General features: G+C 36.2%; 2 protein-coding genes across 6 annotated transcripts in view; one reads left to right on the top strand and one right to left on the bottom strand.

The window, feature by feature from the left end:
* Window positions 1-20,552, bottom strand: part of REDIC1 (regulator of DNA class I crossover intermediates 1) — a 58,470-nt gene extending 37,918 nt beyond the window's left edge. Inside the window, exons 1-2 of one of the 2 annotated variants that reach the window (XM_081061339.1) lie at window positions 20,361-20,552; window positions 3,313-3,352 (exon numbers count right to left, since the gene is read on the bottom strand). The gene's annotated coding sequence lies outside the window, so the exon portion shown is untranslated. The remainder of the gene's footprint in view (window positions 1-3,312; window positions 3,353-20,360) is intronic. The other variant, XM_081061340.1, reaches the window with a different exon arrangement.
* ABCD2 (ATP binding cassette subfamily D member 2) overlaps window positions 19,802-26,191 on the top strand; it is a 116,902-nt gene continuing 110,512 nt past the window's right edge. For 3 of the 4 annotated variants that reach the window (XM_081061337.1, XM_081061336.1, XM_081061338.1), the window contains exons 1-2: window positions 19,949-21,128; window positions 22,655-22,835. In XM_081061337.1, coding sequence (XP_080917463.1) covers window positions 20,190-21,128; window positions 22,655-22,835 — 1,120 coding nt within the window. In that variant the 5' untranslated portion in view covers window positions 19,949-20,189. Of the gene's footprint in view, window positions 21,129-22,654; window positions 22,836-26,191 lie in introns of all 4 variants that reach the window. The other variant, XM_081061335.1, reaches the window with a different exon arrangement.

The following is a 26,191-nucleotide window of genomic DNA, read 5'->3' as shown; positions in this document are numbered from 1 at the left end:
CAGGTCCTTCAGAATGTAAATATTTTCCCCTTGAAAAAAATGACTACAGATCTTATAATTGATGGCATCTTGGAATTAAAATGTTAATTCCAAAAGTGATAGGAGATGGTACAGGATCCTCAAGAAGGAAACTATGGGTAGGTGGGGGAAGGTGGGCAGAGAGAGGGCTGGAGGAAAGGGAAGCTTTCTTAGAAAGTTATTTCCAAGATTGATGGATATGTCAGAATTAGCCAGAGGGTGGTAATATAAGGGTCCAGAAATAAGGAAGAACAGTACAAAGGCTGTCTACTCCAGGGGACACTGCAGAAGAGATTGGACCCTCATACTCTCTAGCCATAATGATAACTTCTATTCTTTGTATTCCTAGAAAGAACAAAGATATATGATTTACCTGACTTACTTACCTGACAAGGTTAGGCTTTATTTTTCTACCAAGTCTCATTTGGTAGAGACAAGCAGAAAATAATTAGAAGATAATTAGAAACCTTATTGAAAATAATCAAATTTTAATGTGAAAATAGCCCTTTAACAGGAGTAGCTATGAAGACAGAAATAAAATCTGGAGAATGTGTCAAAGAAAATAAGGGAAGCACTTGTTTCAAGGTAAAGGGAACGGGCAGTTCTCTAAATGGAGACAGTCCACTTCATGAAGTGTTCAAATTAGTTTGTATCTCTCTCACATACACAAAATGAAAGGAATGGCAAACAGTGCAGGAGATGATAACATATTAAAGTAAATTGGACTGAAAAATATCCTTGAAATTGAACAATATGAAGTTCAATTTTAACATTAGCACATGGGAGATAAGAGTGAAGGCCCATAGTAGCAAGGAAAGGAAAACGATCCAGAGAGGGCTTTACTTGTTTTAATAGGAGAGAACTGAAATATCAATGGAAAGCCTCCAGTTGACACCGAGTCATAAAAGACACAAGAAAGAGAAGAATAGAAGCAGTGAGGTCCCTGAGAAAGCAGAAATAAATGGAATCCAAATCACAGATAGAGAGACCTTCCTTTGACAAAAGGAAATTACTTCCATAATTAAAGGAGGGAAAGAGAAGATGGGTGAACATGTAGGATGGTTTACAGAACTAATGGTAGAAATTTGAGACAGTTCTCATCTAATAGCTTCTATTTCCTCTGAAATGTAAAATAAGGACCTCTAATGAGTATGAAAGAACAAAGAATAGGGTTGGGGAAGAGAGGTTTGGGGAGGCAAAGGAAGGTATGAAATTTTCAAAGAACAGGAAAGTGGCATAACTAGAGAACAATACTTTGGGAAAAGGGCCATCTCTCTGTCCCTTTGTTATAGATATTCTTGTAAATATAAAGAATGAACCAAATAGAGTGAAATTATTTTTATAAAAAAGTCTGGGGAGAGACAACGTTCATAGCATATTATTGAGTGCCTATGTTATTGCTATTCACAATTTTAGGCACAGGAGATACAGAATGAACAAAAGTAGTAAGATCCCTTTTCTCATGGATATATTTTAATGGAGGGGAAAGAGAACAGAGTAAATATATAGATAGATAGATAGATAGATAGATAGATAGATAGATAGATAGATAGATAGATACCTATAGATATATATAGAGATATATCTCTCTCTCTATATATATGAGAAAATACTAGTGTGTGAAAAGATTGATGAATAAAAGAGGTTACAGGAGCGAGTAAATGGAGGGTGGGAAGCTATCTAGATGTAGTGATCAGAAAAAGCCAACCTAAGAGAAGGTACTTTTGCTGAGCCCTAACTGTTGACAAGGCAGACATGCAAATATCCTGAAGGAGAATATTCCAACTAAAAGAAGAATGGGAGAAAGAGGTCAGTGTGGCTGAAATACAATGGACAATAGAGCAAGTTGTAAGTAATAAGGTCAGAAAAGCCAACCCGGTGCAGATTCTTCAGGTCCTTGTAGGCTATAGTTAAATCAGATTTTACTCTAAAAGCAATGAAAAGCATTTGAGGCTTTTAAGCTGGGGAATGATAAGACGTGGTTTGTGTTTTTAAAATATCATACTAACCACTTTGTGAAGAACTGACTGCACAGGAGTAAAAGACAAAACAAAAGAAAGTTGGTAACTTCAGTCACATTAAGATTAAGAACTTTCCTTCAAAGACAGCATTAAGAAAGTAAAAATAAAAGCCACAGAGCATACATACGACTGACAAAGAAGTCCTAAATGTATAAAGTCACACTAAGAAAAAGACAAAACAACCCAAATGAAAAAATGAAAAAAATACTTGAAAAAGTACCTCACTAAAAAAGGAAAACTGAATAAAAAGAGTCAGCTTCATTAGTAATCAAGGAAATACAAGTTACATTTATGAGGCATCATTTCAATGAGTTACCAACTACCCTGCTTTCATAATAATCACTTCCTTGGTTTTCTCTAAAGTGTATTGCATTTGAACATGTTTTTTTCCTGCTTTAGAACTTTTTGTAAATGGAATCTTACTGCTAGTAATCTTCTGTGGGTTTTTTCTTTTGCTTAATATTATGTTTTTAAGATTCATCTACTTTAATTACATGTAGCTGATACTTTTTCACTGTTGTACCATTACTTGGGTATGGCATAATTTGTTTAACCATACTACTGCTAATGGACATTGGATGATCCCCTTCCCTGACCCCTCCTCCACTCTTCTTCTTCCTCTCTTTCTCCTTTGTTTCTTTTTTCTTTTTTTGTTTGCTACTTACAAAACAATGATTCACACCAGTTAATGTCTCAAAGTGGACATGTGGAAGAGTTTCTCCCGGATAAATACTGCTCAGTTGTAAGATATAAGCATGTGCTCAACTTTACTATGTCATATAATCAATGTAGTAAAAAAAAAAATTGTTTAAATAGGAGATAGGTTATAAGTCCATGATATTACTCTAGGCAATAAACGGTGATTTGAATCAGGGTGCAAATACCATGTTTCCCAAAAAATAAGACCTAACCAGAAAAGAAGCCCTAGTATGATTTTGCAGGATGACATCTCCTGAACATAAGCCCTGATTAGCATTTTGGAGCAAAAATTAATATAAGACCCGGTCTTATTTTCGGGGAAACACAGTAGTACAGGTAGTGAGAAGTGATGGGATATAGTTTGGAACTAGAACGACAAAAATCAACAATGATTCTTAAGTCTCTAGCTGAGCTCTGCCTGAGCTAAAAATCATGCTATCTACAAAGATGGGGAAGACTAAAGGAAGATGGTCTTCCAGTTTCACTTAGGTCAATTTACAAACCTGGGAAAATTGTTACAGATATCAATTTTCTCATAAAGCTAGACAAAATATATATGTATTTTTTTTTTTACCTTCTGCTTTCTCTTTTCCTGCTTGATCAGAACCCTGGTCCTGAAAAGGGAAGGATGAAAAATACAATAATTAGAGAAATGGTCTCTAAAATGATTGCCATTTTAGCAGAATTGAAGAATTGGGATTAAGACTAAAAGTGTAGTGATTATTCTCCAAAAATAAATTTAAAATGTTCTTAAAGTATTTACAGCATATAATTTTTCACAAAACTTTGTTAGATAGAAAACACAAGAACAAAACAGACTCCAGACCTATGATAAATAATTAAGTATAAAATAAATCTGAATTATAAAATGAAGATAAGCAAAGAAAAATCATTGATTGGAAAGGATGTATCACTGAAATATTCTCATCTGATAGCAATATTCTTGGTCAACATTTCTAGTTTCTTTGCCTTTCTTTGTAGTTCAGTATCCTGCTAATCAACAGGGAATAGAGAGATGATGAAAATCTATATATAGGATTTAAGAAAATGTTATGTTTATTATTAGAGCAACTTCAATTACATTAATATATTAGCTATTTGTGTTTGAAACCTCATACCTTCCTTGAAAAATACCTAGCTATTATGGATGTACTTCATACCTAGGATCTTTGTGCCAAACACTGCACTGAATCACAATGATACTGCAGTATTTATGGTTACAAAATAGTTATAAAATAATGCTATAAAACATTCATGACAATACAAGTAGATCTGCACAAAATATCTTTTAGATATACATGAAACTATGGTCTCAAATTCAAGATTTGTGCAAGTATAAGTAAAACGACAAAATGTATCTTAGCTATATGAAATTATGTAGTAACAAATGTAATTGCTAATGAGTACCTTATATCTTGCAGCATTCTAGATACATCAGATACTTTATATATATAAGTTAATTCAATCTTCACAGCAACTCTTTAAAGTAGGTTCTATTTTTATCCCCATTTTACTGATGAAGAACCTAAGACACAGAGAAGTTAAGTAACTTGCTCATAGTCACACTGCTAATAAGTAATAGAGCCAGGACTTAAGCCAAGAATTCTAGTTTTGGAAGTTTTTAACCAGTACAGTATACTGCCTTCTAGGTATATGAACTGTGGACATACAAAGCTTTTCATTATTCCAAATGATTTTCATAAACTACATAAATGACATTTATTGAATGCCACCAGACTCTGCCACTTACTGAACTTGTTCTTTAATGTATTTCCCAATAGTTATGTCTTAACTGATGATTTTGAGCTCGCTAAGCAAAGCATCTGGTATATTCTACTCCATGCAGCATCATAAATGTACTATTGGCACTCAAACTTAAGGAAATAAATTGCATTTCATTGACTCATCAAATGCTAAATCTAGAGTGGACCTAAGAATTTAGTTTATTCTCCATCATTTTAAAACTTACAAAACTTAAGCATAAAAAGCAAAATGACTTTTCAAAGTTCAGAAATCTAAGAAGTATGACAGAGCCAGCAATAATATTAAACAATCCAGATTAAAAAGAGATAAATATCAATTCTATAAGCAGTTTCCACATTATTAAGCTCAGTAGAATTGGAAACGTGTCAAAGTCTAAATGCAGTCTTTATATACATATGTATAAATCAAGTGACTTAATTCTAGGCTGCTTTTCCATTATCCAGGACACTTTTATGGTTCTCACCAAATTCTATGTACTCCATAATCCCTATTTCTATGAACCTAAAAAAAAATTAATTAGTAATTCAAGACCAATTTCCAGATCAGCCTACTTCACAGTGAAAGTGAAAATGGATTCTGACATGTAAGTCAAAGGTAATTTCTTAAACAGAACATTTTAAATTATTAAGGCAATCAATGCTATTAAGTAGTACTATATGTCTAAATGTCTTACTGAATATAGTCATTTGATTACCTGCACTAAAAAAGGAGATTGAATCTGTTAAGATTATTAGTTACAAAAAATTGAAGGAATGTTTGGCTAATTTAAACAGAAAATAAATTTATTAAAAGAAAACTGGATAGCTAACACACTTGCCAAGAAAGCTAAAGCAGCAACTGGGGGAAAAAAAGGAAGTCTAACAGCTGTGGGTTACATTAAAATCATGCCATAATTAGCCTCTAAAGTCACCAGTGCTAGCACTGGAGAACACTGAACACCGCCAACTGCACCATCTCCACTCCCGAGCAGTGAACGCCTCTGCTGGCATCACTGGCATTACTGTCCCTGAAAACTCAATCCTGCTACAGCTCCTGCAACTGCCTACAACTACAAAAGATGCTCTGTGCTCCCTATTTCTTTGGGTCTCTAACTTCTTTTCAAAGTACAGGACAAGTACATCCAAGTCTGAGCATAGATCACATGCCCATTCACTAACTACAAAACAGACTGAAACAAGTATCTGGGGTACCCCCCACTACCCCAGATTCTATAGAGAGAGGTGGTCTGTGATTATCACTAAAATTGATACTGTTGGGAAATACTCCACACATGGACAAACTGCTCAGGTGCTGGGCTGACAAACAATACAAATGTACACTAAAGAGATGTTGTAGAACAAAATTAAAATAGTTAGTGTTCCAATAGTGATTATTTATTATTATTTATTTATTATCTATACCTATGCCCAGTATATATATGTGTGTGTGTGTATTTATATTCCCAATAGTTGCTTGTAATGGTTTTGCTTATGCTAAAATTAAAATAAGACAGCAAAGTGTTCTTGTTTTCTCCCAGGGTGGGCCAAAATGGTGATAGAAGCAGAAATGCAGAATGGGCTGGCCCCATACCCGTGTGTGACCATTAGAAATTGGAAGAGTTATGTCAGCTGCAGAGGTCCCCCTGCCCCAGAGAACTGAGGGGCACCAGCCCACCAGGCTCCCCAGCCCAGGGTTCCAGTGCCAGGGAGAAAAGTCCCCATAACTCCTGGCTGTGAAAACCAATGGAAGCTGTGCCAGGGTGAGACAGAAGGGAGCTACAGTACCAGATGTCCCTCTTAAAGGGATCCTGCATGGACTTACTCATTGACAGACTCACTCACTCTGAACTCCAGTGCTAAGGCAGCAGCTCGAAAGGTGCCAGGGACATATAGGAAGGAAATGAGCTGTCTGACTTCAGGGTGAGGGCTGGTAGGGCAGCTTTCTGCCAGACAGAAGTGCTGGCAGAATCTATTGTTTCCTTGTTGAGCTCTCCATTCCAGGCATGGAGACACAGGCAGCTACCATATGTGAGTTTCCATCAACCCTGATGACACCATTTGTCCACCCCAAACTGGTGATTCCCTGAAACCGTGCCCCACCCAACTTGTGAGCCCACCAAAGCCGCTTTCAGTGGCTTTTCCATACAAATGGCCTGTCTTGGCTCACACTGTGGCCTTTCCTAAAAATCTCTCAAAGGTCCACAAAACCAAAACAAGCAGCATCTGGCTTTGGTGTGTCCTGTACCTCTGGCTGAGAAGCCCCAAGACAAGCACTAGCAGCAATCTAGCCTTGGTTCAAGGCTTGGCTTTTCGAGGCATCCCCAAACCAACACAGATGGCAGACATCTGCAGATTGCTTTGTGGCTCATGTCAGGTGGCTCCAGGCAGGGCACAGGCTGTGGCTGAATTTGACCTGTGGTGGGGCCCCTCCCAGGAGGGCAGACCAAGACAGAGCACCACCCAGCTGCCTCCATGAACGACACACCCAAAGGGCAGAATGGGCAGGCACCAGAGCTCTGCTAATGTGAATCCTACTCTGTAGGGTCAGCACCGCACAGTAGCTCCTCCACTGTAGTTAGAGCCAGTCCTTACAATCAGTCAACAAGAGGATCAGTCCCTCTTCCCACTGATATGCCAACAGCAACCAAGGCTCAACTACAACAGGAAGGCACACACAGTCAACACAAGGGACACACCTGGAGCATCCAGCACAGGTGACCAGGGAGACTGTGCCACTAGGCCCCACCAGACCCACACTACATAAGGCCACTCAGCTAAGACCGGGAGACACAGCAGCCCTACCTAATACATGGAAACAAACAGGGAGGCAGCCAAAATGGGGAGACGATGAAACATGTCCCACATGAAAGAACAGAACAAGGCTCCAGAAAAAGAACTAAATAAAATGGAGACAAGCAATCTAAGAAACACAGAGTTCAAAACACTGGTTGTGAGTACGGTTAGTGAGAACTTCAATAAAGAGACAGGAAACATAAAAATGGAGAAAGAAAACATAAGTAAGTCAGAAATGAAGAATACAATAACTGAAATGAAGAATACATTGGAATCCATAGCAGATAGATGAAGCAGAGGATTAAATTAGCAATTTGGAAGATGAGGTAGGAGAAAACACCCAATCAGAACAGCAAAAAAAGAAAAGGTTCCCAAAATAATGAGGACAGTTTAAGGGGCCTCTAGGACATCAAGCACAGCAACATTCACATCGTAAGGTTGCCAGAGAGAGAAGAGAGACAGCAAGGAATAACTTCCATAGCCTGTCCCCAACTTAAGACTTCAACCTTCTTATCCATTCTTCCACTTAGTGTACCAACACTTTAACCAAATTAAAATGTGCTTTTCTTCTCCATGTATGAATACTTCTCCCACCATATTTTTTATTCAAAATTTTCAATACCATCAAAACCACATTCAAATACCAGTTTCTTCATGAAATTTATATTCGCTTTATAAAAAATAACTAAGAGTTTCTCTAATTTTTGTCTTGAAATTTGTATTACCAGAGAATTGGGGGAGTGGGGAAGTGGAAATGAGGCTCATCCTTTCCAGAGCAATCACTATGTTATTCTGGAGAATGAATTTTTAAAGAAATATATTGCAACTATCTCTTTCAATGAAAGATTGAATGACAAATATTAGTTGCCATTATAGCTACATACTAAAAAGAAAATCAGTACGTCATAACCTTTCCATAGAACATTCTACAAGTTGTCAATTTGGGGAAGTAGGAATGTAAATATTTGTTACATTATTCTTTGTTAAGAAAGAATAAATTAAAATAATGAATATAAAGAGGTTAAGGGAGGAAAGGAAAAGGAGGAGGGAAGAGGAGGGAGAAAGGAACAGAAAGACAAAAAGAAATAAAGCCAGGCCGACTACAGAAAAGTATCAGGGCACTCTGCCTCTTGCTATTCTTCTTAGTAAAGAAAGAGTTAAAGAAAAAATGCTGAAGAAATGCTTTTTAGTTTGCTGCTTAATTTTTTTTAGTAGCATGGTGCCATGCAAAAAAAAAACTTTCCAGACTGTTAAGATCTTGTAATGATATCTTAAATTGTGATTAAAAGAAAAATATTTAAACAAAATTAATAGAGCAATAACTAACAAATGAAAAACAATATCATATGGCTTGTGTCAGACTGAAATTAACCCAAAAACATCATAATCTAACATTGTTAGCTAGCAGACTTAATTAAGATTCAGGACAGTAACTAGCCTAGAAAACGTACTGACATTGGCTTTCCACAAAACTAAAGCAGGTCTATCTGATGTGTTAGGAATAGTAATGATATATGTTAGAATACTATGACTTTTAAATAAATTCCTCTAATACAAGAAAAAAAGTTTCTAAAGATGTATGAATTACAAAATGTAAGGTATTAAGGAAAAAAACACACTGTAATCTATAAGGCAGAAATCCACCTAATATTCAGAATACAGAGCCTAATTAAAATAATTCTGAAAGACTGAAATCTTACAGTATTTTCACACAAAAAGCATTGTTCATAGTTACAGGCTATAATATAAACATGAGCAGCAAACTCCTGAGTCCCACAAATGGAAGACTGAAACCCAAATATATTCATAGATATATTTTCAGGCTATTAACAATTAAATCTTAACTTTTTTTTACAATAACTGTAACTCACTACAAGCTTCAAAACTGAATGTTTTTTGCTCCATTTATGGGATACTTTGAATAAAAATTTCCAACTGCTTTTAAACAAAATGTCATAAAAATTTAGAGAAGCTGCTTACAAAAATATTCGATAACAACATAGGATACTTAGACTGGTTTATAAGATAATTTGTCAAAGCCTCAAATGTTTGTGAAATCCAATTAATGAAAGGCAGCAAAGAGAGAAAGCTTATAATGACATGCCCAAGTATTGTTTTTGTATTTGACATTAGTATTGTCTCATAAACATTGTAATTCAGTTACATTAACTGAGCGTATGTAAAATTGTTTGAAATTTTGGCAACTGCATTTTCTGTTTGGTAAAATATCAAGCTTCTCTGGATGCAACTATAAAATATACAGAAACCACAACGAATTCCAAGTATATCTTGCCTACATAAATTACATAATGTAGTAAGAACCCTGTTTCACCCAGGATGCTATGATTCACCACATCTGTATTCATATTGTCATGCAGATAGAATTTTATCTTCAATGTTGTGCTGTTACATGTGTCAAATTATTGTCTGCAGCTATTCCCTCCTTAAAATAACTACTAAATCTGAAAGTGACTCCTGATGTTTTTTCAGTAGATTTGTTTCAGGCTGTCATGTGGTCAATGATATAATGATGAGAGATGCTAAGTGTTGGCAAACATTTTGTGTACAAGTTACAGGTTCGTCAATTTCATTGAAAAACAAAATATCAGTATTTAATTTATCATTAAATATTAACTTTCCTTTATTTGACCTCCCTGTTGCCAAAAAGATTACAAATGCATTACCAAATAATTTAAAAAAGAAAACAGTTGTTGACAATATCATTGTAGCAAAGACATTCCTGGTACTCTATGTACCATGTTTCTCTGAAAATAAGACCGGGTCTTATATTAATTTTTGCTCCAAAAGACACATTAGGGCGTATTTTTCTCGGGATGTCTTATTTTTTTCATGCACAACAATACACATTTATTCAAATACAATCATGTCATCTTCATAGTCAGACATCGTCATAATGTACTAAATGCATCTGTCTTGCGGACGATCTTAACTGAGGCTTATTTTCGGGGTAGGTCTTATTTCCGGAGAAACACAGTTACGAGTATTCTCTTAAAGGACTGATTAGCCTCCATTCCTTGCAAATATTTCACTTACACCTAATCTAAAGTTTCCCATGTTTCCTATTGACCTCACCTCTGGGCATGGCAGCTACATAAACCTCTGCAATTTTAGTACACAATGGTACAACATGCGGTACAAGAAGTGGCCAGCAGGGGCAACAGCACTAAATACTTTTCCTACTCCACCCAGTGAGTTATTGTCCCTAACTGCTCATGTCCCAGCACACTTCATTTTATCAGCAAGTGCCCTTTATGCTGTCTTTAAAAGAAGCTATTAGTTTCTTTCCATCTGGAAAGTATCAGGCCTCAGTTATCATTGGATGTCTTCAGATTTAACCACATGTTAAAATGAGAACTGTCTTCACTGAGCACATGGCTCACGTACTAATTCAGACCATGGCAGAGGTTACACAAAAATGGATGTTCATTGAATCTATCTGGGCTCATTTAAATGGAACTATGGTAGTTACTATTTAGCTAAAAAACAAAAATTCCAAGACAAATGATAAACTGGGCATAAACCATGACTATCCCAGGCAAACCAAGATGATGTTCACTGTACATTTAATTATTATGCTCACTTAACAGATGAAAGAGATTCATAGGGATAGGGGCTTAATTTACTGGACAGAGAATTTATTGTAAAGCTAATTAAATTTAAGCTTCAGGCCCTACACTTAAATATGCCCCGTCCAAGTCCTATACCTAATTTTGTAGTCACAATTTTGTATTCTTTTTTCCATAAAGAGGGCTCCTCACAACTTGGAACTGTTGTTCCAAGGGCTTCTCTATATAAGCCCTTGTATAGAGAAGCTTAATAATTAACCCCAACTCACATAGCCCATAATACCTACAAAGTGAGTTAGGACTGGTGTTAATTTGGAGAATACAAACTCATACCAGAAAATGGAAAAACAACATTTTTTTCTCCTAGCAGAATGTTAACTGGTGTCTCTATCCTGGAGTCTTTCCCTGCTATATTCCAACCTACATACCACTAACACCACCAACAGTCATAAAATACCACTTTCATTGTGTTAGTTCAGAATTTGAATGACTCCTCAATAACTAACAGACCAAATTTGAGCTTCTCAGTCTGGCTTTTAACCTCACCATTAAGCAGACATATACACACATTTAAAAATATTTAAATATAATTTTATCATCAACTACTTATGTAATGTTTATTTTCTTCTTTGTTTCTCTCCATTTGAATTTTCATTTATCCTTGTTTCTGATTTGCCAAATCCTCAGCAAAAACTATCCTATGTTTTACTTTTGTTCACAATATCTATTTTGTAAATCACATATTTTGGCTCCTGATCATAAAAATTTTCAAACTTAAAAACAAGGCATATTTTTCCACCACCACCAATAAAGTCTAAATCTCTTAGAAACTAAATTTCAGTTACTTTTTATACCCACATGGCACAGTGATTGGTACATAACACTCAAATATTTCGCACAGGCAAACTTTCTAGGTCTACATTTATAAATGCAAACTTCTTCACCTAAACAGGATTTTACCTGTGTCTTTATGACACTGGTTGCATTCTTCAATCTAAGTTATAAAAATAAACTTCCCCTGAAAAAAAAAAAAAAAAAACCTTCTTCCTAGACTGCATATATACTGCTGTATTTATAGACCTACAATCTCATTCTGAAGAGCATATTGTGGCCCAAAGACTGGTTACATCTTTATATTTTCCTTCCTCTCCTCTCTTCCTACCATCTTCCTGTCTGAGGTGGCTATGAATTAGGTGAAATAAGTCATTGATCAATAAACAAGGAAAATAAAAGAGAATCTTTTCCAAATTAAAAAAAAAAAATCAGCGCTTATACCTATCCTCTCTCAAATTGACACCTCCATCTAACTAGGAAAATACAAGGTCTCAGTGGTGATTTGTAAAAAAAGTACAAAACAAAAATTTAAAGAGTAGAGTTCTAGGTCAATAATTTCCAGACAATTAAAAAAAATTGTTTTACTTGGTAAGACTTAAAAATGACTGACATTTTAATTTTGTCAAGGAAGAACTTAAAAGGGAAGGGTCATTTTAAAATCAAAAAAAGTGAGAATTTTAGAAAAAAAAGAACAGACCATTACATTGAAAAACCTGACATTATCACTGGTTACCAAGTTTCAGGGGCAGTAGATTTCAAACAGCTATAATAGATATGTAAATTTGTTTAAGCTTAGACCAAATCTCTTTACCCTAAATTAAACTTTGTTTGAAATGAAATGTTATGATATCTTGCAAAGGTGTCCACAAACCATAACACTAAAGCCAAACCAAGTAATTTAAAAAGTAAAATAAAGGAAGCTTACTTCTTCCCTAGCCACTAACCCTTTACCCTCACACACACAGAAAGACTTTTTAATGTATGACTGGTAGAGCCCCGTAAAATGAAGGGCAGGAAAAAGTCAAGGGCCAAGTTTGTTTTATGCCAAGAAGTTGTAAAGACTTTGCAATTGTAAAGAACCTCCTACCAAATGATTCTGCAATTAAACTTAATGTATATCAGGTTTCTATAATATACAAGAATAGTTTCAATTTAGTGTATACAATCAGGTTGTCATGACCAAAGTATAAACTTGCTATAGCCTGCTACAGTCATTCCTTTGACAAAAATGTACAAAGCCCCTTATTAAGCGTTTTCCTGTCCTAATGCAGACCCACCTACTGCCTACTGACTAATCCTTTCAAGTGTAAAATGATCAACTAATCTTGCCTACCACTATCTACTGTGATAGTGGAAACTGGAGATACTAATTTTTTCATTACCAGTCTGGGGTTTGACCTTAAGGAGTCCATGACCCACCTAGAATTTATTTAACATTGAATATTTTATCTTACAATTTCACACGAGTTTTGCATTTTACTCTGTAATGTATCCATGTTTGTTTAAATTTAAAAACATTTTTTTCTCTGATCCCTGAGTAAAACTGATGCTTCAGGGAGATGTCATATTTCTTCCATGGTTTCTTAAACATCCTGGTGCCTAAGACCTCCAGGTGCGGCACTGCCTCCTTTAGAGAAATACAATCCTGGACTACACATTTCCTGCAGTATATTGTTTTTGCATCCTCCCACTTAGCTACTAAAATATTACTTACTCGCGGAAGAGCCAAAAGTTTGAGATACATGACAGGATAATAATAGCACATTTGAATAGTGCTTAAGTGTTTGTAAAATGATTTCATATCTCACTTAATATTCACATTTTAAAGAATGTCAAATTCAAAAACATCAAATTATCATATATGAGTGAAATTTTGTAAAGCCTGTGAATTTTCACTTTTCTCCAAGGTGGAAGCATGATGCTAGAACACTAGCCAAGAATAATTCAGATAAATTTCTAACATACAATGCTACCATATTCTTCAAACAGAATAAATGCTCCTACTAAAATTATCATACAGTTACAATACTTGGTGGACACAAAAGCTACTTGTGACCAAAAAAAATGTGTTTAATTGCTCAGTGTTTCAAAAAAAACAATTCTTTCAAGGAATTTGATCGAAATTGCAGACCCACACGATTTCCAGTGGATTTTAAGGTCAACAGCAACGCATAGGTTATATAAAACTGAATTGTCAACCCATCACGCTTTATGGGATTAATCCTAAATACAAAATAAATTGTAAATTCTCTTGCAAGTTATTAAAGTAAAAACTATTCCCCTATCTCCCTTTAAACTAGATTTATGGTTGATACTGCCCCCCACCAATGGATTTAAGGGCAGCAAGGAATGGCCTCTTCCATAATAATTTGCAACTCATGCAAAAAGTATATATTGACCCAGAAGAAACCCGTCCCGAATTAGGAGCTGCAACGGGACGAAAGCCAAAGAGGGCTCAGGCGCTCAGAGGCGTCATTCGAGGAGGACGTGGGGCCGGACGCGGCGAGGGGCAGCAGAGGACCTCGCCCACAGGAGGCCCCACACCTGAAGCCTGTGGAGAGACAACGGGGAGAAGCTGCGTTGCGTTTGGGTTTATGACTAGAGACACCGTGCAAGGGTTTCCAGGGTTGGATGTTTACAAGACCCACTCCTAGTAAGTTCTCTCCAGCCAAGGCCACGTCGTCCTCAGGGCCTAAGGTAAGAGACGCCATTTCCGGGAATGAATGTCCGGAGACTAGAGGGCTACAGTCTCAAACTCCAACAGCAAACTCACCGGGACCCCCCGACCCAATTCATCTCCAAAATTTCTGAGCTAGGGAACAATGAAGTCCTCACTGCTAGAGTGCGGATGTCTCAGGTCTGTGCGGAGCACAGGTTCTTAAGCCTCAGCCTACGCCTTCCAGGCTTCCAGGCCTATGGGCCAGCCTCCCGACAGCCTGTGCGGCCGGGGTAGTCCCCTCCCGGGCCTCCCGACAGCCTCTGCGGCCGGGGTAGTCCCCTCCCGGGCCTCCCGACAGCCTCTGCGGCCGGGGTAGTCCCTTCCAGGGCCTCCCGACAGCCTGTGCGGTTTCTGCAGAGGCCCGGTCCTGATGGGGCCGAAGGGGACGCAATGGGAAAGCAATACGCCCGCCTAAAGGAGAAGCAAAACGACAGTTTTAACCACTCAGGCTAGGCAAGCGTAAGTACATGCAATATCAGACTGTGGCCACACGGTTAGTGTTTCAAACCACCCCAGCATAATTTTATTTAGTTCTTTATTGGTCTCAGCCTTCTTTTTCAGGTCAACCACCACGCTTGGGGAAGAAAAAGAAGGCAAAGACAAAGTTATAGATCCCTAATTCTAAAGAGGATGTTTCCATTCCCACTTATCATTCCTATCCAAATCCTTACATATTTTTCACATGCAGTTTTAATATTCAGTAAACAGTTGGTTTATTAAAAACATTGCTCTGTAGTAATTTACTATTCTGTACATTTTGTGAGTTTCTGAGAGAGCTTGATCAAAACTTGATTTAGCTGTGAAGGCCCAAAGACTTGAAACTTCTTACCGGAAAAAATCTCCAAACAAAACTTGGATTTTATTGTTCATTTCTGTGTTATGTTTGTATAGCCTCACAAAACATCTTACAAATGCTTTTGTAAGATTTTGGTTAGAAACCAGAAATCTCTTGCCTCAAAGTAATGAACAAAGTACTTTTTTTTCCATACTTGTCATGATTGTTTTCTAGATTTGAACCTGGGGAATATCTCATAATTTCAAATATAATACGTTTTAAGTCATTGGGAAATAATACCTAAAATAGGATTATGTCCCAGGGTAGACATCTTGTTTAATGATATGTTCTTATTTTTATAACAAAAATTTACTAAAGTACATCTGTCATTGGTTTGAATTAGACCAGGTGAAAACAGCATTTCAGAATAGTCTCAGGTATGGAGTAGCTGGTTGCTTTTCAGTAACTAACCAAGGCAAGTCAAGGCAGAAGCAGTGGCCCAGTGTATTAGCCTTTCCTACTGTCAACATTTTAAATTAAAAACCTCAGAAAATGGCAGGTAGATTTGTTCAACATTTTAAAACAGATACATACTGGCTAAATTAACTAGAAGGGAAAAATAATTTGCTAAAGGGATTGACTGGATTTTTGTTTTTGTTTTTGTTTTGTTATATTGTATGTGAAGTTGCCCGATTTGTTGAAAAGAGTCAAGAACTGGGGGCTAGATAGAATCATTTTTCTCCCTAAATAGAGTCACAGCTTTCCTTCCAGCCACAGGGAGGCAGTGAAAGTAGTGAATGAGGCTAAGAAAAAATTATGAAACACATCTTTAGACTAGATATTTACTGGTTTTTTCCTTTGCAGAAAATACATTTCCTTATGAACTAGTTATTAGGTAGTTATTTGTGATAGCTGAAATGTCGACAGAAGATCTCATCTTTAATGTTGTTTATGCCTCACACGAATAAGGATAGCATAATTGTAAGTCTCAAATACTGTGTATTTTAGGGCCAGTAGGGCAATTAGGTAATCTCTTGGGTCAAGAAACATTTCAAAAGGCGAATACAGCACAGATGAAATATTTCTTAGCATTTGTTAAGAAGGAAATCCATTCAAAATTCTTTTATTTAAAAAATTAAAGTTTATTGGGGTGACAACTGTTAGTAAAGTTACATAGATTTCAGGTCTACAATTCTGTAATACGTTATCTATATATCACATTGTGTGTTTACTACCCAGAGCCAGTTCTTTTTCCATCACCATATATCGATCATCCAAAATTCTTAAACCTTAGTTTCTCTTTATCACTAAAAAATATTCACTTTCTGGTGATTTACTATCTAAAGACACAGCACATATATTATCTTATTGTATATTTTTATTTATATTCTTGCATATCTAGGTCTCTATTATAAAAATTACTCATGTTTTACAGTTTATAAAGCATATAGTTTTTCTAATGTTAGGCACAGCCAGAGGAATGAGTCGTGGGAGACCAAAATTGGTTTATTAGAATTTATTTGGTGTGTGTGAACTGCAAGAAGTCAAGCTAGAAAAGACCATAACCTCCTCAAGCAAAGAGGGGTATGGAGTTTTATAGGAGGTGGTAAACAAGGCTGTTCCCCCTTCAATGCTTTAGGGGGGTTTCGTTGACAAAGGGTTTTAGGGCATGACCAATCCCTCCAGTTCCATCCGGGCCTCAGGTGGCTTTCCGGACCTGCCCTGGTTCTTAGAAGAAAAAGCAAGACAGGATGAAGAAAAGGTGTCTTTTAAGATAAGGTTTCTGCTCCTGGCTTAACATCTAAATATGGCTTAACATCTAATATATGTAAATATATACTGTCTAGTACATATAAAATTCATTTAATCCTGCTCTTACATGGACATTGATAGTGTCCACTTTGATACTAATGTTAAGAGCCTCACACTTGACAACAGAGTAATTTGATAATTATTGCTTATTTTTTATTTTTATTCATTTTCAAGGTCTTTTTCTAAGATTATTTCTCCCCTCTTCAGAAAATGTTAATACTTCCCTGTATAAACAAACACATGTAAAGTTGAGAAGCCTGAGTGGAAATTAGGTTGAATTATGTTTACTGTAGTAAGTGATTTTTTTCACTTCCTTTTTCTCGTCTCCTTTGGAATTCAACCTAAATTAACATTCTCTTTGCTTTAATTGCGTACTGCCAGTAGAAAAAAATGAAAGTAGTACCTTGACATTCTTACTTTCTTACTTAAATGGTATGTATTTCCAACTGGAATTACCTGTTTGGTTTCCTATCATCTCAAATTCTTCCTTAGTCTTCCCTGAAGACTTTAGCCTAGCTCAGAGGCTGGACCAACCCTGACTGGTGGGATGAAGAGTGAGAGTGAAATTTAAATGATTATATTTAGGTCTGTGCTTAAGTGGCTCAGCATCAAGTCAAATCTCACATTGACTTTTCCCCAGTTCTGGTAACTGGCCTTCAACCTTCCTTGCACCACAATTCTGGTAACCAAATTTGTATTTTCCTCATACCTAATTGTTCATTCTAACAAGTCTTTCTTCTAGTCATTAAAAACTTGTTCCTGTAACCCAGCCTCATTATCCGTTAGTGAACTGACCTGCCTGCAACTAAGTGCAGATCTGTTTGGATGTCTAACGCTGTTTGCTTCTAGATTTCTCACTGCCTGCTCCTCCCCTCATGTGGCTGTCTTACACCCGTGATACAAGCCACTTGCCTTGACTGCCAGCTGCTTTCTGATCCATGCCTCCCTCTGCGTACCAAGTTCTGCCTGGCTGAACATCCCCCTATCAATTCCAGTAATTTTACCCTAGCTCTCCACCTGTCCTATCACAGTCAGGAGATGTGACAAAAAATTAAATTTTATAAATATGAGGCAGCCTCATTTTGACACATGAAAATCATGAGGTTAGGAATAAAAGATTTTGAAATGAACATTATTATATTATCTCTACATATAGATTTAGAAAGTCTTAATAGAATGGTAAAATTGTGCTGCTAATGTGGCCAGCTACTAGAGACTTGCATGAATTTGCCATGCATGTGTTAGTAAGTCTGCTGAATTGAATGCAAGCAAATGAAAAGAGATCTGTGATGATTCTTATAATTAATATAGGTACATGGGAAAGAAGGAGTTTTAAATGTTTAGGAATATTGTTACTTATAAAAGTGAGGATAGTTCTTTATTCACAGTAAACTGAATAATGATGATCATTCAACATTGAGACAGGTTTTGTATTTTAGCACAGGTCGGCAAACTTCTGAAGAAGGCAAGATAGTGAATATTTCATGCTGTTTCTTCTACCCACCCCTGCCATTATGCCTTGAAAGCCATAGCAATAAATAAGTGGGTGTGGCTGCTCCAATAAAACAGGACACTGAAATAAAAATTTTATATAATTTTCATATGTCACAAAATAGTGTTTATTCTTCTTTTGATGGATTTTTAACCACTTTAAAATGTAAAAACCATTCCAAGCTCAAGGGCCATATAAAAATAGATGAGGGACCAAATTTGGCCCACTGGATGATTGTACCCACTGGATAGTTGTAATTTGCCAATCTCTGTTCTACTTTAGTGCATATTTTCCCAGGCTTACAGCTGACTAGAAATGTGCATGTACAGTTGTGTGTTTGGGGAGGGGCGGTAAGGAAGCTAATATGGTTTTGCATATTCAAGAATACATTCATCCTTGCAAAAAAATGCCCTTTACATTTTTTAAATATGCAGAATTTTGCTTGACATTTTAGCAGTTTAAGTCCTCCATTAGGGATATAGAGAATTTTTTTTAACACTCTTGGCTTTTAAAATGGAAATGGGAAGTAGCCAATGCATTATCTGTAAATGTAAACAAAATAAAAGCTTGCAAAAGACTAGGAACTCTTGAAAAATGAAGTCCTGGAGAAGCAATTTCCACTAACTTCAGTTGGAGTCCCCAAATGGTTAACTTTTGCTTATGGAGTAACAACTACCTAAAGGACACAAGGGGGGAATAGGGGTAGAAGTGAAACATTGCTCTCATTTATTTAATAGTCACCTTGTGAATAAATACCAGTGCATCAGAGCTCCGTTGCTAAAAATAGCAGTTAAGGGGCTTGAAGATTTTTATTATGAGGACAAGTAAACATAGGGATGGAGATATAGCAAAGAATTAGTTTCTATAATACAGCGGACTCCTCACCTATTTATTTACAAAAAATACACTAATTACAACTTGTCTCACAGATTCTGGGACGTCATATGAAATCACAGACAAAAAAAATTTAAATGGAAGGGGCGGGACCAAAAAACAGATCCAAGTATTTGTTTTCCAGTGCTCTTCCCACGTGTGGCTTTCTTTCTCTCTTTCAAATTCATTCCGTAGCCTTTACATATTCATTTTATGTTGATCCTCAACTCCCTGGTTCCTACTTCCTTATCTACGTTTTATAGCTTTTGGAAATCTCCCTGTCTTTTTGCTCTTCCCCTTAAGGTATCTACTAAAACCTTAGAGAAGAGATGTATGTTCTGAAACTTATCTGGGTTTCTAAGTGACGCTGAGCATGCTCAGTAGCTAGAGCAGGTTTTGTCGCCAGCAGCTTCCCTGATTCGACCTCTCCAAAAATAGACATTTAACTCTCTGAACTCCTGTTTAAGGATGTAATTCGTTTTGCTCTCTCCTCATTTTCAAGGTTCAGAGGGAAGCAGCGAGGATTCCAAGGTCCCACCGCCCTCACAGCCAATGAGGGGCTTGTGAGGGAGGAGCTTGGGGCGGTTTGGTGCAGCTTGAGCTTCTGAGGGAATCATCCCCAGTAGGTGCAGTGGAGTCTGAGCTTTGCTGCTTCTGTCACAGCAGAACAAAATTAAAAACAAAATCAAAAACAAAAAGCAGAAGAGAAGAAACGCTGCACAGTATGGGACGCTGTAGGACTTTCTGAAACATTTGCTGGGGATCCCCGTGGAGCATGATCTTTTAAACAATTCTTTTTGAAGCCGGTTTGGGTAACTGGGAAAATGATACATATGCTAAATGCAGCAGCTGATCGAGTGAAATGGACCAGATCCAGTGCTGCTAAAAGGGCTGCCTGCCTGGTGGCTGCGGCATATGCTCTGAAAACCCTCTATCCCGTCATTAGCAAGCGTTTAAAGCAGTCTGACCACAGGAAGAAACAAGAAGAAGCTTACCTGGATGCAGGGAACAGAGAAATACTGCATTGCACCGAGATTACTTGTAAAAAAGCTTCGCCTGGAGTGAATGCAGATTTTTTCAAACAGCTGCTAGAACTTCGGAAAATTCTCTTTCCAAAACTTGTGACCACTGAAACGGGATGGCTTTGCCTCCACTCGGTGGCTCTGATCTCAAGAACCTTTCTGTCTATCTATGTGGCTGGTCTGGATGGAAAAATCGTAAAAAGCATTGTGGAAAAGAAGCCTCGGACTTTCATCATCAAATTAATCAAGTGGCTTATGATTGCCATCCCTGCCACCTTTGTCAACAGTGCAATAAGGTACTTGGAGTGCAAATTGGCTTTGGCTTTCAGAACTCGCCTAGTAGACCATGCCTATGAAACCTATTTTACAAATCAGACTTATTATAAGGTTATCAACATGGATGGGAGGCTGGAAAACCCTGACCAGTCTCTCACTGAGGATATTATGATGTTCTCCCAATCTGTAGCTCACTTATATTCCAATTTGACCAAACCTATTTTAGATGTAATACTGACCTCCTATACGCTCATCCAGACTGCTACATCCAGAGGTGCCAGCCCAATTGGGCCCACCCTATTAGCAGGACTTGTGGTGTATGCCACTGCTAAAGTGTTGAAAGCCTGCTCTCCCAAATTTGGTAAATTGGTGGCTGAAGAAGCTCATAGAAAAGGCTATTTGCGGTATGTGCACTCCAGAATTATAGCCAATGTTGAAGAAATTGCTTTTTACAGAGGACATAAGGTAAGAGAAATTAAGGTGATGGGTGAAATATGAGACTGTTCGAGTGGTAGATACTATCTGTTGTACTCTCGATGGACCCACTTCTTTAGAGTTTTAGATTCCTGTTACATCTAAACCTTTATTAAAATACATGCTGCATTACCCTGTTTAATCACAAGCTGTTTAAAAAATTAGAGTGCAAACTTTCCGAAAGTTTCATGAGAATAAAATGTTCAGCACTCTATAAAAAAGTCTACTTAGGTCTCAGTTACCCAAATATGCTCAGAATTATCTCTAAAACATTTTCTTACAACTTAAATCCTAATTTTTAAGAGGTAGTTATAGAGCATTAGAAGAAATGTGTTTTCTTTTGAGATGGAAAATTCAGGATAGTATTTTATTGTTGTTGCTCTTTTGTTTTTCAAGAGGGAAAAAACCCTCTACTTTCATATGAAAGGCAAATTTGACAATTTTGCATGTCTGGTCAGTGATGGATGGTCCTAAGTCCTAAGAAGTACAGGAGAGTGTATCTCATACATGGCATTCCCATTACTCTTAGTTACTGTTCAACACCGTATTTTGACAAAAATAAAACGAGGCAGTGAACTGAAATTTTGTCTAACTTTGATAGAAAAGCTAAGATTAGAAATAAGGAGGAGAAAAGGAGTTCCAGAATATTATTTTACATATGAAAGATGTTCAACGCTACGCAGGTCCTAAAATAGCCAAATTGCATAAACTTGCAGTGCATGAAAGTAACTTCATAATGTTAAATATGACAGAAATTTTTAACATGATGCATCTGAAATCTTAATACAAGTGACTTGGCAAATATTACGGTATTCTAAAGTTGAAAATGGTATTTTAATTATCAAGCAGTGTTACTTAATTTTTGAAGCATCATCAATTACCAAAATTTTTAAAAAAAATTATAGCAGAAGGAAGTTTAAGAAAGTTTAAAGCAAATTTAGGACTTGTACTCCCACTTGACCGTCGTCCTTGTGTGTTGTATTAATCATATTGATTTGTCAGTCTTTTCCAATCATTGAACTCAGTGATGTAAATTACAATATACTATGCTTCTTGCATTTAAGATTAAGATTAATCAATCGAGTTAGTTCAAAACTGGAGTCTAATTGTACATGTATCACGTGTATCATGTGTAGCATATGTTTATTTTCAGATATTTTTGGTACAATCGAGAAGGATAAGGTTCTGACATTGTTTATACATGTCTTACAAAATATCATTTTTAACATCTTATATTTAATTTCAAAATCATAATATAAATCACTTATATGTATTTATACTTAACATTATATTTACTGAGTGTCTTTTTTCAATATTACATGTATGATATTAATGTATGATAAAACGAGATATAATGACTAAATCCAATATTAATCTGTACTGATTGTTAGAATAATAGATAATACTATACTAAGTAAAACAAACTAATAGGTAACTTACGTTTAAGAAAGTCCGCAAGCATACAATATTTATTTTTGTAGTCCATGCTAGTTAATTAACTCTTTTTTCCTCTATAGGTAGAAATGAAGCAACTCCAGAAAAGTTACAAAGCTTTAGCAGATCAGATGAACCTCATTTTATCCAAACGTTTGTGGTACATCATGATAGAGCAGTTCTTGATGAAGTATGTTTGGAGCAGCAGTGGACTAATTATGGTGGCTGTACCTATTATCACTGCAACTGGCTTTGCAGATGGTGGTAATGGCATTTATGCTTAATCTCAAATATGTTTAAGGTTATTTCTCTTGAAGGTATAAGTGATGATTTTGTGTGAGTGAAACTGTATGTAGCCATTATTCTTTAGTTATTAATATTCAGAAACAATGGCAGACTTTGCAATATCCAATAATAAGACCAGCAATAGGAAAAGAGGACACAAGTGGCTCAGAAGATTTTTTGAGTTCTGAGATATGTCAGAGATCTCTGATGCAGTGTTTCTGGGAGTTGTCATTCAGCAATTTTAATTATACTGCCTAATACAGAATGAGCCTAACATTTAAACTCAAAGCAAATCAATGGCTTTAAAAAGAGTGCAAGTTCTACCCACACTTCAGTTCTGCACATCCAGTGCATTCAGTCTATAAATATTCTGTAACTGGATCTGCCCTGATTTGTGATTTGAAAAGTTAACTACATTAAGCAATCAGGAATATTGTTTCAGGGAGTGCTTCATGCCATGGAACAAAGTTTCCTCTACTTGCAGGTAATATACTGGGGGTGCCAAAAATATGTTTACAAGTGGATGTACACTTTGGTCAGCGTTGCTCAAACAGTAGTTCACTGTAATCAGAGTGTCTGGACACGGATGGTAACCACTTTGAGCACCTCTTGTAATTGCAGAAGTCAAACGTGACTAATCATCTTTTGTTATCGGTATATATTGAGTATTACCAATTTAATAGTTTTTTTCCTTTCTTAAATGTGTATACCTTTTTTTGGTACCCTCTGTACATAACCTCTTATGTAACATGATTTAGGCATATCGTGGGGCTAGGAGTTGTCAAATTCTGTCACCATCTCAGTGTCTTTTACCAACGTTTTCATACTTTGGAATAACTAAGAAAGATAAGGGCAAAAAGGACAGCATTAAGATGTTGTGTCATACTTGAGGGATTTTGGGTCTTAATTGGCAGCGACAAGGGGGAATTAAATAAAGAAGCAGCATTTTCTGCTCTCCCTCTAAAATAAAACATTACCCCTCCTCTTTGAACACCACTTGACTAAATTGGCCTTAGTGTTGAAGACCAAGAGCATGGGCTTTGTAGTGAAAAAGAGTCTTTCTCAACCCTTGACTATTCCTCTACTTGACTGTGTACTCTTACCATGTTTCTCCAAAAATAAGACCGGGTCTTATATATTAATTTTTGCTCTAAAAAACGCATTAGGGCTTATGTTCAGGGGATGTTATCCTAAAAAATCATGCTAGCGCTTATTTTCCTGTTAGGTCTTATTTTCGGGGAAACACGATAGTCATGTTAATTAAATTCTCTAAACCTCAGTTTTCTCATATATAAAATGAAAAATCAAAAGTCTCCTTAGAGGGTAGTTGTGAGGATTTAATAGAATAATGTTTATAAAATACAGAGCATGCTCTTGATATTCTTGATACATGGTGACAATTATTGCATAGAAACCAAAGGAAACACTAAGAATAATTAACAGAATTCACACCATTTTGCAGTTATTTTTGGTATAGAATTAAGAATTAGTAGTTATTTGTTTGAAGACAGCTAATAAAAACAAGTAAAAAAAATACTATATGCTTTCATATTTTAAAACAGTGCTTCAATACTTTAACCTATTCTTAAAAGACACTTGCCAAATTTGAGTCATTCTTAACCTAAAAGTGTTCATTTTAGTAATTATGATTTGTCAATACCTTGTAATAAGTGCTACACATGTACTAAATATGCTCCACAACTCAAAATAGTTTTTCTGTTTTAATGTTTTCAAAATTTATTTTTTTAAATATCATTTAAAAAGTTTATATTGAAAAAAATGTTAGTAATAGTATTTTTAGGCTTAATCTTTCATAATGAAAGAAAATAAATTTCTTTTTCAAGAGTATTAATGAAAAAAAGACAGTTAAAACCTGTGGTCTTAAGATTAGTGTTACTGAGAAATGTGACAAAATTATCAGATATTCATAGTGAATCTCTCTAAGTATATAGATATTTTCAAAGTTTCATATATAATGTGTATTAGCAACAACCCCAATTACAAGATTATGATGTAGTTCTGTTAGTCCTTGGAAGCATTGGTCTTATTAGAAAACCCTGGAGTAAACATAGAACAGAGAAAATACAGCTATTAATGGTGACAAATTAACTCCACAGAGACCCGAAAGAAGTAAACATTGTATGCAAAGAATATAACAATCTTACTTCTACAGATGATGTAATAAGCTATTTAAAAATAAATCCCACACATCCTGAAAACACCATATTAAATTAAAGAAACAGCATTAAAATTTTACATGGAAATAATCACATAAATGCAAGTGAAACAAAGTGATTCTCTTTTTTTGTGTGTGGTTTCTTTTTTTTTTTTATTTATTGGGGTGACAATTGTTAATGAAATTACATAATTTCAGGTGTACAATTCTGTATTATATCATCTATAAATCCCATTGTGTGTTCACCACCCAGAGTCAGTTCACCTTCCATCACCATATATTTGATCCCCCTTACCCTCATCTCCCTCCCCCCACCCCCTTACCCTCTGGTACCCACTAAACTGTTGTCTGTGTCTATGAGTTTTTGTTTCTCATTTGTTTGTCTTGTTCTTTTGTTGTTTTTGGTTTATATACCACATATCAGTGAAATCATAGGGTTCTCAGCTTTTTCTGTCTGACTTATTTCACTTAGCATTATACTCTCAAGATCTATCCATGTTGTCACAAATGTTCCTATATCATCTTTCCTTAACGCTGAATAGTATTCCATTGTGTATATATACCGCAACTTCTTTATCCATTCATCTATCGAAGGACATTTTGGTTGTTTCCATGTCTTGGCCACCGTAAACAAAGCTGCAATGAACATTGGAGCACACGTGTCTTTATGGATAAATGATTTCAAATTATTTGGGTAGATACCCAAGAGAGGGATTGCTGGGTCATATGGTAATTCTATTTGTAATTTTTTGAGGAACCTCCACACTGCCTTCCATAGCGGCTGCACCAGTCTTCATTCCCACCAACAGTGGATGAGGGTTCCTTTTTCTCCACAGCCTCTCCAACACTTGTTGCTATTTGTCTTGTTGATGATAGCCATTCTGACTGGGGTGAGGTGATATCTCATTGTGGTTTTTATTTGCATTTCTCTGATGATTAGTGGTGTTGAGCATTTTTTCATATGTCTATTTGCCTTTTGTAAGTCCTCTTTGGAGAAATGTCTCTTCAGGTCCTCTGCCCATTTTTCAATTGGGTTGTTTGTTTTTTTGTTGTTGAGTTTCATGAGTTCCTTGTATATTTTGGATATTAGGCCCTTATCGGAGGAACTGTTTGCAAAAATCTTCTCCCATTCAGTCGGTTGCCTCTTTATTTTGTCGAT

This window comes from Rhinolophus hipposideros (assembly GCF_964194185.1).
Source record: "Rhinolophus hipposideros genome assembly, chromosome: 9".
NCBI classification, from domain to species: Eukaryota; Metazoa; Chordata; class Mammalia; order Chiroptera; family Rhinolophidae; genus Rhinolophus; species Rhinolophus hipposideros.
This window is presented reverse-complemented; position numbering and strand designations above follow the sequence as displayed.